Genomic DNA, 12,455 nt, shown 5'->3' with positions numbered 1-12,455 from the left:
TGCAATCTGGATCATTGAGAAATCTAACCAAAAATCAAAACTAGGAGCTTGGGAAACTTTGATCACAGATAATAGATGGAAGTTTTCAAAGTGAGATAATGCTGTCACCGACCTGCCAGTGTCCGTGTCTGACGGCGCTGAAGAGTGGAACAATGCCTCGTCTGTTGGGCTGAGCCACGGCGGCGCCCTGCTCCAATAAGAGGCGGCAAACCTCCAGCTTCCCGCGACCCGAGGCTGCCGTCAGAGCTGATGGCAAACATACACAAGAGAGTAATGTTGGAAATTCATGCATCATTGTTTTTTTTTTGTTTGTTTTTTTTGCCTTTGATAAGGCAACATGCTTCACCCTCTACAAACCATCTAAAATTCTTTCCAAAGATTGGTTTTCTGCATTGACACACTTGTGGAAAATTGCTTTATGCGAGGTCTATACACTTGTGAATAATTGTTATCTTATCTAATGAAGATTGGAGTTCAATTGATTCTTTGTGAATTTTCCCCAATGAGTTTTGCTTCTCAATCCTCTCAGTTTTCCTTCCACTTAGATTTCTGTTATTATGCTCGGATACAGAAATTTGCGCAGCTAGCTTCTTTAGCAAAGACCTTATGCGGTTCACCCTTCTCACAGAGGGTGTCTTTTCGACATCTGCTTAGTCAGTGATGTATTTTGGAATAAAAAGTTGTTTTCTTATTGGATTTTAATGCCATAATCACCAAAGGACCTACTTTCAGGTTGTCACAAGTTGGCTATACAAAATGACCAAATTAGCATTTGAATTATATTCAAATGAATTGTTTTAAACTTAAAAACGTTTCAGAAAACATTAATGCTACATTAGAAAAACAACAATCTTCCCCAATACATTTGAGATGTCCTGATAATCGAGGAGAGACTTGTCTTATTCAGTGATAATAATTGGGATTTTTGAAAAGCATGAAAACCACTGAAAGTGGTTGCCGTCCTGTTTGGATGACCTTCAATCAGCTTATTTATTTTCTACTGTAGAACACCTTTGAGATGAGGTGTGTAGCTGGGTATATTTTCCTGCATCGCTCTTTAACAACCCGCTCTCAGAGCAGCTGTTGGCCTTCTGATCCCTTACAAATGATAAATATGTGACTGAGTGAGAACACGTTCCCTCCTCAGCAGACATTTGTGAACAGCCGTTTCCACGCCGCAGCTGGGGGAAGAAAGATTGTAATGAGGTTTTGTAGCTGCAGGTTACAATGATACATCGCATTTCTCAGCACCCTGCCACAGTACAATCAGACTAGTCATTTGAAAGCCCCCTGGAGCGACTGCTCCTCCTCCCTACCCTTCTGCTGCTTGTGAGCGACACCTCTGACTGCATCGTCATCAGCCTCTGACGCAGCAGCGCGCAGGCAGACACAACGAGAGAGATCGCTTACATCTGCACTGCAGCGCTCTGCCTCTCAGCGACACCCAGGAAGCACGCTCTCTAAGAAAAACAGTGCATGTCTGGAGAGACCCCAGGATGTTCTCCTGCAGCTGTCCAAGGACTTCATATCAAGACAACTTTTGCAATTGATTTTTGTGTGGGTTTTGTGTGTAATGTGGCGGTATTGAAGGTATTCCCACCTGTCTCTCCCCACAGGGTGTCAAAGTTATTGATCTGAGCACGCTCCACTTCCTCTTCATCTTTCTCTGGCAGGTCCAGCAGGTAGGAAACAATCTGATGTAAGAAAACACAAAAGAAGCCACACATTAACATGCTGGTTCTCTTTAATATGTTCATTTTCTTTTTGTTAAATCACATGCTTCTCTTCTTTTATGTGCAGTATTAATCTCAGTCTAATCTTATACTTCCATGTGTTAAGTGTATGAATATTTAGGATGTGGAGTTTCTTTCTACCAGAATCCATTTAAAGTGTACTGGAAAAATATTCAAAAACTTCAATGTATTTTATTCAGAATTTTATGCTCCACTTCACAACAGCCAATTGTGAAGTGGATGCAAAATGACACATGGCTTTCATTACCCCCCGCCCCTACACACACACACACCCTTTTTAAAAAAAAATAAAATAAAAGTCTGGAAAGTGTGTGTGCATTTGTCTTGACCGTGTTTCTGGCTTTCTGAGTTTGCTCAATGAACACTCCTGAAGATACAGAATATACTACAGGGAGATGCAAAAACAAGTATGCCAAATATTTCAGGATACCCGTCTCCATGAGGTGGAAGTTGTGAAGATCACCACTGTAAGGTAAATTCCATACGAGACAAAAATGTGAAGTGTCGTGGTAATATAGACAAAAGCAGATGTGCTGTACCTCTGTGTAGCCCATGCTGGCTGCAGCGACCAGCGCCTGCTGGACTGCTTGGCTCTTGGTGAAGGCTGCCTGCTGCTGTGCCTGCGGTGACTGTTGTTGCTGCTGCTGTGAGCCCACGTTCCAGTCACTCTGGATGAGGAACTTCACCACCTCCATGTGGCCCCTCAAGGCCGCGTGAACCAGGGCGCATTGGCCGTTCTTGTCCAGATGGTCCACCTTTTACACAAAAACACAAATATTAACCCAAAAACAGGGTCCGATGGAAGAGTCGTGCCTCATTGTTCCCTCCCCCCCACATACCTTTGCTCTCTTGCGACAAAGTGCAGTGACGATGGCCATGTGTCCGCCGGCAGCAGCGTAGGCAAGCGGTGTGAGGCCGTTTTCAGACTGGGCGTCCACGAAGGCACCAAACTCAAGCAGCAGAGCCACCATGTCCATGTAGCCCAAATGGGAGTGGACGCAGAGGATGGGGGCGTTATTCAGCACCTCCGTGCGGTAGTTCACGTTGGCACCGCCCAGCATCAGAAGCCGACTCACCTAAATACACACGAAGAGCAATGCGCCATAATTCATCTGAGAAGTACTTTCTGTCTGTAATAATTAAACACAGTCATCATTTATGGCTCACTGTACCTTGATGTTGGGAGTGTAGAGATTTCTGAGTGATGAGAGCGCTGCAGAAAGACCCTCTGTGCTGTAAGATATCCACAAACCTTGCAAGATAGACGATGAGACGCCGACTTTCTTGCTGAGACCCTTGAAGACAGAATGTAAACATTCTTCAGTGCAATGCTTGACCACAGCTGTGACTGTGGGTGTGTTTGCCTGGTTATAATGTTCCACCTTAAAGATATGTGCTTTGAGGATGTGATGGCCCAGCTCGATGGTCTGCTGTCTGTTCAGCTTGTTCTGCAGGCGAGAGAACCAGAAGGCCAGCAGGGTGTGTCCGCTCCTGCAGAGATAATGAACACAAGCCGTCAGTGCTTCCTGCCACTGCTGGTGAAGTTGAGTTCACCAATATCCACAACTAATTCTTTACTACAGAACAAACAATACTGTAAAATTAAATTTTAGTTTTTTTTTAGTTTTTTTTTTTTACGTCTTTATTAAGGGTGTTTCTGATCCAGGATTTTACTGTTCCATTATTCACCTGCTCCCTCGCTTATCTGTGCTCACCTCGGGTCGCAGAGGAACTTTGTCTTTTCTCCCTCTTCTCTCCAGATCAGCCACTCCCTGAAGGAAGGGTGAACAAACATCCTGGTGCCATCCCTCCTCTTCACGAGGAAGACTGACAGGTTGTCGACACGCTGCTGAAAGTCTTCCCAGTCCAGTGTGCCCTGCCACCAAATACAATGCACATGTTAAAGCTGGAATAAGTCAATATTTATCATCAGGACTGAAATTATAGACAAAGCTTCATGCATTTTTTGCCCTATTCCTATAAACATAAACACATCATGCTGTCCAGCACGGCAAAGGAAGATCGATAATTTGGGTCTGTTTTGCTACCATATGACTGTTGCGTTTTTGTACCATTGGTACACATAGGGTATGTTTACTCTGCAGCCTAAAGTGACCCAAATCAGTTTTTTTTTTTTTTTTTTGCATCAGGTGTCTGATCCTTTCCTGACAGTCTGAACAACACGGATCGGATTTTCACAACTGCTACCCAGGCCACCTGGCCATGTGGTCCTAAATCTGATACATATCTGATTTTTTCAAATGTGAACTGTTTCTGTACTGCCAGGTCGCATTCAACTGAAATGCACATTACTGCTACTCGACAAACGTCACTAATCTACATCCCGATACTCGGAAGCAGGAAGAAACACAACAACCACGTTGGACTATAAAGAGGATTAAGTTGTTAATGTGCTGGGCAAACAGCTTTAAAATCACACGATATGCCCCAACATGGTCAAACACTGAGCAGGCTGGCTACGTGTGATGTTACTGTGAAAGCAGGTATGAATGTAGTCATAAAGTCTCCTTCGCCGAACGTGCTGTTTCAGGTAAATCACCTGCAGCGAACCAGCGTTGATGGCCTGGTATATCTGCTCGTCCGTCAGCGGATGGAGCGACGCCACGGCCACGTTGAGAAGGGGAAGCGCCCGCTCGAACGACGACTGTGTGGGGAAGCGCATGTTGCACTGCAGCAGGTACACCTCTGCTAGGTTTACTGGAACCACCTGAGGTAGGAAGGGGAAAAAAAAAGGAAGGAAGCAGAGAATCTGAATGGTAATGCTGATTTCCTTTGGATCCCTTCTACACAACATGAATAATGCATCGTGTTTGCACGAAGCGCCTTTCGCTCCTCCACACGGACTTCCTCGGAGCGAAGAATGTAAATTTATCACTTGTCACTTCTTTATGGAGTCTGGAAGCACGTCCGAATACATGAAATTAAATGAGTCTGGGGGTGCGAGATAAAATATTTCATTACGAAAGGCACACTGAAACATTTCAAATGCATTATTAATCAAAGGACGTGTTGGGTCCTGGCTGTTCAACAAAGCTTTAGTTACACTACAATGCAGGTAAATAATAATAATAATAAACTCCCAAGTATTATCTGAGGTAATTAGTAACTTCTTTATTTTGGATTAGGAGGTTTTTAAAGAATAATTAAATTCATAATAAATAAACTACAACACAGTTATATTTACTTTCTATATATGCTAAATGCAACACCTGGACATCATTTATTAACTCTATAAAAGCATAACATCCCTCTGTCGAGTTATTCTACCATTTTTATTAAAAAGGGACCGCATTTTGACGATGGAAGGTGGCAGGTTATCAGATGGTTGATAATTACCTTCATGAGCTGCATATTAAAGCCACAGCTGGTAGAACAGCACCCGGTGTTGGGAGGCAGAATAAACAAGTAGCTAAACTCCCTCTTTCTTTTCCACATTTCCACCGGTCAAAATTCTGCTTTTTAGAATAAAATTTCTACATTTCTAGGGCATTTTTATATCCTCACAACCAGACCTGTGAGAAGGCATTTCCACGCCTTGCAGATTTCTTTGACTTTTGGCTTTTTTTTTTTTTTCCCCTCAGACTTCAAAGTTTGAGATTAAACACATTTTAGCACGATACAGATATAACCAGAATACAGAAAATGCAGTTTTCAAAAAGCAAGGATACAATGTACTAAGGGAAAGAAATTCTACCAAAACCAGTTTGATTCTATGTGGAAAAGTAACTGCCTCCTAATCCTAATAACTGGCTGAACCACCCATTACTGCCATCTGTGAAAGCTGGCAGACTCAGGCTTTTACATTACTGTAAAAACATAAAGGTGCACTCTTCATGGTGCATTCGCTCCAAGTCATCTACATAATATAGTTTTTAAGCAAAGCAGCCTATGTAAAGTCATACCACACCATCAAAATCAGATTTGAGTATTGACTTTTACTAGGCCACTAAGCCTTGTACTTTGAATTATGATTCCAGGGTGTGTTTGAACTTAAGCTCAGAAACTGATGCAAGTCGTGCAGGTCCTCACAAAGACAAGCAGCCCAGAGCCATCACACTACCACACCCATATGATGTTTTGTTTTCTTAAACTGTGAGGTTTAGAATGGATGTAATGAGACTTTCACGTTTGTAAGAGTCTCCTCAGTACACAGAAAATATTCCTAAAGTCTTTGGGATCATTGTGGGGAAATGTGAGATGGCCACTGTGATCTTTTTTGGAGTAGAAAGAAGGAAAAGCAGCAGAAATCTGAATGGGAAAACAATACAGTAGTTTTCCAGACTGTGTAGACGTCAAATACTCAAAGTTTAAATGTAAACCTGAACCACCCACCTTATAGCTGGAACTTTTGAGAACAAGGTAGCCCTTCTCAATGAGGTCAAAGGTGAGCTTGAGGTACAGGTAGGACCCCTGGCTCAGGGCCTTCAGGTGGCCGCTGAGCTTGCCAAAGGTGGTGTTGTCCATCTTGCCATTAAGCGAAATGTTGTTCTGGATTTCGGGGCTGCTGTGGATGCGGTGCAGGATGTAGCCCTGCAGGTCCTGGTCTATGGCGTCGTTCTCCTCCAGGCTGTCCAGGGAGATGCGATGAAACGGCAGCGCGTTGGTGATCTCCTGCAAGCAACACATTTGATCTCAGGTTAATATTTGCATATTCAGGCTAAATGCATCGATGACAAGTCGAATCTGGGATCTACTCAGAAATAAATGAGAAGCAGAAGTTCAGTGATGTAAAAGCTCTCAGTTCTTTCACCTGTAGCGTTGTTCTGACCGTCACCACTAGTTTGAGCCAGGGAGGGAACTTGTGAATGGTTTTGGTGAGGAAGGAAACAACGGTGTCTCCGTAGTCCGGCTTGTGGAACTCAGCCTCATTGAGGCCGTCGATGAGGATAATGAGGTCCTCCTCAGAGTTGATTTTTCTTTCTATGAAATAATCAGCGGGGAGAAACTGTTTAGTAAAACTGTTCTAAATAAACCTTAGCTACAAATTATAAATCTAATTTTAATTTTTTGAGTTTTCTCTATGTTCGATGTATTGTAAGCTTATTAAAAACGTTCTACAGAAGCCCAAACCCAACCCGACCACCAACAACAACCGGAGTTCCGGCGGCGTTCAGGCTTCAGATCTAAACTTTAAAAGTTTACTTTGCTAGAAAATACCAGTGTTCCAACTCAAATGCTTCAAAATTCGCAACAACAAATGCTCCAAAAGTTGTTGCTGTGTTATTTTAATGCTTTCATTATTTGGGAAGAATTTTCAGCAACGAGGGTTTCACCTTTGTAAAGTGCATCCAGGGGCTCCAGGACCCCTCTTCTGAAGGAAGCCAAGGGGTCCTGGACGCAGGAGCGCAGACTCAGGACGCTCTGCAGTTGCGGTTCCCTCAGAAGCTGCTCCCTGTAGGCGACCAGGTGCGGTGAGCGGCACAACAAGGCTGCGACGTTGTGCACAAACTCCGGCACCAGGCAGGTGTAGGCGTTATCTGCCTGGCAGTAGTGATAGGCCACCACCTGGGGGCGACAGAGTATAGAGCAAAAACTGCCGGTCACTTAATGAAGAATCCTGCATTCATCACCAGCTCTCCTGACCTTTACGTGTTACAAAACTTATTAAAGATCAGTGCTGAGGAGAACATCACCTTGAGAAATAACTGCTTTTAAACCTGTGTGAGTGCAGAGTCCGCTTTTTTTCACCGTCATTTGGGATGGAGTCAACTTCATGGTGGATGATTGCAGCATAATGAAACATAATACTTGTTGTTTCACTGTAAGGCTTTAGCTATTAATAATTCATAGCTGCAGGCTGATTCCTAGTCAGCTCACGCATGTGCGAGCTGACTGTGGCACGACGGAGTCAAGTGTTAAACTGTCACATTTCGCAGCTACGAACTGGAAACATGATCAGATGAAAGGGGGGAACGGACTCAGAAAAACCTTCCAAAGGGTTTGCAGTGATGGAAAATAGAGCTGGATTTTCCGAGAGGTTTTCAGATAAAACAACGACAGCAGGTGTGACGTAGAGGTCGAATATTCAGAGGTGATGGCAGCATCCGAGGGTAGAGAGATGGGGGAAGAGAGACTCATCAAATAAAATGCTAATTTTTTAGTCACAATGGAATAAGGGGTTTTAAAACAAAAGGGGTGAAAAAGGGAGCCAGTTCAATTATTAATGCCAAGAGTTAACAAGATCTAATAGCTTGGCTAGAAAATGGCTTTCTTCAGATATAAATGATTTATAAGGTTCCCTGGCAAAGTTGTTTTTTCTTTTTTAAACACATCTGCATAATGCAGGAGGCTGGGACTGGGGATGCAGATGGTGGAGCAGCGGGGAAACGAGCGATCGAAGTGCACAACCAGACTGGAAGAACAACAGAGAAAGTGGGCAGGTGTTCACACTTTATGTACTTGCGCATTCAAGACTCAAAATATGTTCAAGACAGCAAAGTGGAAATTTTAAAGCAGATTCCAAACTTTTTAGATGATTGTCCCCTTTTCATCTCACAAAATATTACCAGCTACACCAACATTAACACACTTTCCGTTTCAAATTTCAAAACAGATTTTCAAACATCTCAGGCAATTTTTTAGACACTTTCTAACAGCTTTGTACAAACATTTAAATGCGTTGATTTAACGGGTTTAACTCTTTTTATTTTAAGAGTTTGGGTTATGATAACAATGTTCCCAATAAATCAAGAGAGGGCACAGACGAAGCCTGTTCTAATGTCTGGATATAAGTAACTAAAACCTCAAATGTTTATTTTTCCTTAAAAAATGAGATAAGTTGTTTTCATTATCTTGAGATAATAGGATCTTGATAATAATTACCTTGTTTAAAACGAGATAAGAGTTTTGTTGACAGTTGACTTCAATGGGATAAAGAAATTATTCAAAATGCTGACCTATTTTTGTCACAATAATAATATGATTTCAATGTTAGACAAAATCTTAATCTTTGAATGGAGACGTTTGTTTGAATAGCTGTGTGTTTTCCATACTTGTGACGCCAGCCTCCTCATGGACTCTTCCTGACGTCGCCTCATCTCAGGGGTTCCAGGACAGCTGCCTCCTCCTAGGGTGCCGTGCGTGGGTTGGGGCTGCGTGAGAGGGAGCCCCTCTCCATCTGGACACAAGACAACAAGAACAAGCTAATGGCCTGCTCGAAAAACCATTAATTGTGACTGTGAACGGCTATTTTTCAATCAAATATTAAAGTGGAGCTAAAAGGTAGGATTTAAACAGGGTTGAAAGTAGATTGAAGCTCACGTTTGGGAGAGGCCTGCGGGCTGTCCGAGGCGATCTGCCTCATGCGGGTGCCGTGGCAGCTCAGCGCCACCAGCCGGGAGATGATCGCCGTCTTGCCGAAGCCGATGTTGCCCACGATCACGACGCCGTGGTTGCTACCGCCGTTGGGGTTGTTGAGGTGGGCGTCGACCTCTTGGAAGAGCCACTCGCGTCCCGTGAAGACAGAGTCCATGGTGATGCTGGGTACTTCGAACAGCAGAGGTTTGAGAGCGATGTCCTGAGGCCGATAAGGTGCAAAACGCACTGCAGGTTGCAGGGAAACGGAGGATGTTTAGAGGACCCAGAGCTACTTTGCTTAGTTTTAAAAAGTTCTTTTTAAAATCAAATTTCAAGATTTTTGAGCTCCCTTTAGCTAAATGTCAAAATGTCCATTATATAACTGTCCAATTTTATGAATGAATGGATGGATGGACGTAAAAATGCTAATGGATAATGTTATGGACGGACAGACAGGTGGATAAATGTTTGAGACAGACTGATGGACAGACGGATCCATGGCTGGATGCAGGGCTTGGCAAACGTCTGGATGAACAGACGGACAGATGTGGGTATGAATAGACAGAAAAGTGCATCATATGGATGCGTACCTGCCATATCTCCTACATGTTTGCCAATAAGTTTATGTGGACAGCTTGCAGCCTTCTATTGGGTATCACTACACCAGGCAGCAGACAACGTAGTTAATTAGACCTGATATGATTTCAAATTTATTAACTTTATTAAATTTATTAGAAATTTAGCAGTGGTAATTACAAATAAAAAAATGCAACAGTAGTCCAGAAAGGGTTGCTTTAAACATAAAACACTAAGAACGCATTCATAAGTACAAATAAAAGGAATTGGTGGTATGGTGATAACCTAAGGAGTAACATCATTATAAAAATCACAAGAGGGAGAAAATGTAACTACAAAGATCAAAGAAGGTGATTATTACTCTTCTAAATCCAGTGACTGCTTTCATCTGTCGCTGCCGACTGCTGCTTTTTCTCACTAGGGGGAGTTGATAAGCCAAAGTCACCCAAAGGTTGGACATGTTCTCTGCAGAACATATGGACCATTAAAGACTAATGAGGGTAAAATGAATCTGGTACACAGTTCTAAAGCTGTGTGATGAAAACCTCTGTAAACGTCAACTCGCTGCCTGTGGGCATCATCTCCTGAGCCTCGTCTTTTAAAGTCTTAAAGCATCCCCTGAATTTAATAGTTATGGGGCTCATTTTAATATTATATTTTTAGCAGTTCTGCTTGAGACTGAATGAGATTTTTGTTTGCATTTGTCAAACAGGGACTTTGTATCATCTTACAAACAAATACTTTAAACGTTTTGGTGTAATTGGTGTGAAAAATATACATTGTTTAGTCTGTAAACTCATAGAAGTTTACGGTTGCAATTTGATAAAATGTGAAATTTAACGGTTATGAACACTTTCTAAGGCACTGTAACTAGTAGCCAGTGAGGAGATTGTGTGAAAGACTGACAACCTGATGCGACAAATGAAATTGAAAGTAACTTACGTGACTGAGATTGCCAGGCATGGGTGTTATTTGCAGAAGCTGAGACGGACAGCAAGCAGAGGACAGAAAGTAAGGAGAGAAAGAAGGAAAAAAAAAAAGCAAGTGAGGACAGAAATGAAAACTGCAGCAGTGTCAGAGGACAGAGCAAGGGGCAGCTCAGTGGAACAAGAAGTGAGCACACAAAAAAAGTAGCTCTAGCATCAGAATGTTATGATGTTAGAAACAACCAAACTAAGGTCATGGAGCTACTAGTCTTTAAATAAACACTGAGCGCATTTTTAAGGATGTCTGCAGGGTACGTTGGGGAATATAACTAGTTCAATTGTTGCAAACAAGATCAATAAATTCCCATAAAGAGTAACGGAGAGAACTTCTGGTAGCAAGTCGACTCGGAACGGCAGACTCCGGCCTTGAATCCACTGCTTTATTTCATGTACGTTGTTAGCAACATTTTAAGATGAAGCCATCAACATCTGCCATGTGTCAAATCTCAAATTGGAAGCCACAGCAACAAGTCATCTCTGACAACGTGCCAAATCCTATTTTCAGTTGAGTCTTTCTTTTGCTTCCTTCAGTTAGGTGAGTTGTGATCACATCCTTGCAGAGAGAAGCAGCTGCTGCTCAGATGACAGCCTGCGAGGTAGTTCATTTCACACTCTGCGGACTACCAGCAATAAGCATACAGAGAACCGGAGGTGCAGAAAATATGTACTTTGCAAGACAGCAAGCATGATATGGCCAAACAGTGCCTTTTGTGAGTTGGCATGAATTTTTATACTGTACCATGAGGTCAGAGGCAAATATCAGAGGGTTTCAGTAATCCATCAGAGAAAATGTGGGAAAAATGCTGGACGCTTTCAAACGAAATCTTCAGTATTTGGCATGACCATACTTTTGCTTTTAAAACAGATAAACGTGAATGCAGTTTTTAAAGGACCATGGTTGGAAGCCTGGAGAATTGTGTAAGTCTCTGGATGCAAACTGCTTCAAATCCTTATGCCTTTTTATGTAAACCGACAGACAATGTGAGGAACTTCTTCTTTTTTGTTGCTTTTGTTGCTGCGGTTTTTGCACAAAAAACATATTTTTTTTTCTCAAACATTTTAACTCCACCTCACACCTGCCTATGCAAAACAAATAAGTGAAAATTCAGCTTCCTGAAGAGACGCCTCGTTTTGCCACTATGTGACACCTTTCCGTCCAAGAGTAACACCGAATTTGTTGTCCTGCAGCAAACAGCTCCCCAAAGAGCTTTTTTAGCCATGTATTTTTTTTTTCTCAAGGATGGCACCATGAGGGTGAAAAGAAATGAGATGATCACAGCGAGTATATTTCAACCAATAAAATCAGCAAAAAAAGAGGAAAAAAGATCAACCCGACATATCTAGAAGTGTGTGAAAAGCTGTTTATCAGGAGTGCATAGGCAGCACTAAGCAGTGTGCCAGCTGCAGCTCAGTGTAATAAAAAACACTTCATCCATATTCCCAGGTCAGATTATTTTTTAGTGCTAACTCAAAAACCCATGTAGTCAGAGGGAAAGAGGCAGAAAAACAACTCGACACTGATGTAATATTCTCCCAAAAAGAATGATGACCTGATGTAACACTGGTGATAAAAAGTGTAAAGACTGCCCAAAGCTGCCAGCACCAGCGGCCACAGAAAGAAGGAGCTAAACACCCAGAGCTGTTCTGTTTTAAATGGTGCTAATCCAATTATCCTGGGGGTGACTGAAAGCCTAACGTGGCTGCAAATCTCCTCCCGTACTTGTGGAATTAGCAAACCCAACGTTGCGCTATCTGGCACCATCCCCCTAAAATGATTACCCCGCCTCACACGATTTGAGCCATGCAGCCTCCGCTGCGCCAC

The 12,455-nt window shown here is 42.6% G+C and overlaps 1 protein-coding gene across 9 annotated transcripts in view; it reads right to left on the bottom strand.

Annotated features, from left to right (window-relative positions):
• The window catches only part of tanc2b (tetratricopeptide repeat, ankyrin repeat and coiled-coil containing 2b), a 161,290-nt gene that overhangs the window by 12,053 nt on the left and 136,782 nt on the right, over positions 1–12,455 (bottom strand). For 6 of the 9 annotated variants that reach the window (XM_044103025.1, XM_044103030.1, XM_044103026.1 and 3 more), the window contains 14 exons: positions 10,590–10,628; positions 9,036–9,317; positions 8,768–8,892; positions 7,049–7,280; positions 6,526–6,695; positions 6,108–6,386; positions 4,315–4,482; positions 3,470–3,630; positions 3,137–3,245; positions 2,927–3,049; positions 2,594–2,830; positions 2,294–2,509; positions 1,601–1,694; positions 113–246 (listed from right to left, as the gene is read on the bottom strand). In XM_044103025.1, coding sequence (XP_043958960.1) covers positions 113–246; positions 1,601–1,694; positions 2,294–2,509; positions 2,594–2,830; positions 2,927–3,049; positions 3,137–3,245; positions 3,470–3,630; positions 4,315–4,482; positions 6,108–6,386; positions 6,526–6,695; positions 7,049–7,280; positions 8,768–8,892; positions 9,036–9,317; positions 10,590–10,628 — 2,369 coding nt within the window. The remainder of the gene's footprint in view (positions 1–112; positions 247–1,600; positions 1,695–2,293; positions 2,510–2,593; positions 2,831–2,926; positions 3,050–3,136; positions 3,246–3,469; positions 3,631–4,314; positions 4,483–6,107; positions 6,387–6,525; positions 6,696–7,048; positions 7,281–8,767; positions 8,893–9,035; positions 9,318–10,589; positions 10,629–12,455) is intronic. The other 3 variants (XM_044103028.1, XM_044103029.1, XM_044103031.1) reach the window with 1 other exon arrangement.

The sequence above is a fragment of the Gambusia affinis genome, linkage group LG20 (assembly GCF_019740435.1).
Source record: "Gambusia affinis linkage group LG20, SWU_Gaff_1.0, whole genome shotgun sequence".
NCBI classification, from domain to species: domain Eukaryota; kingdom Metazoa; phylum Chordata; class Actinopteri; order Cyprinodontiformes; family Poeciliidae; genus Gambusia; species Gambusia affinis.
Note: the sequence above shows the minus strand (reverse complement) of the source record. Positions and strands in the feature narration are given on the sequence as shown.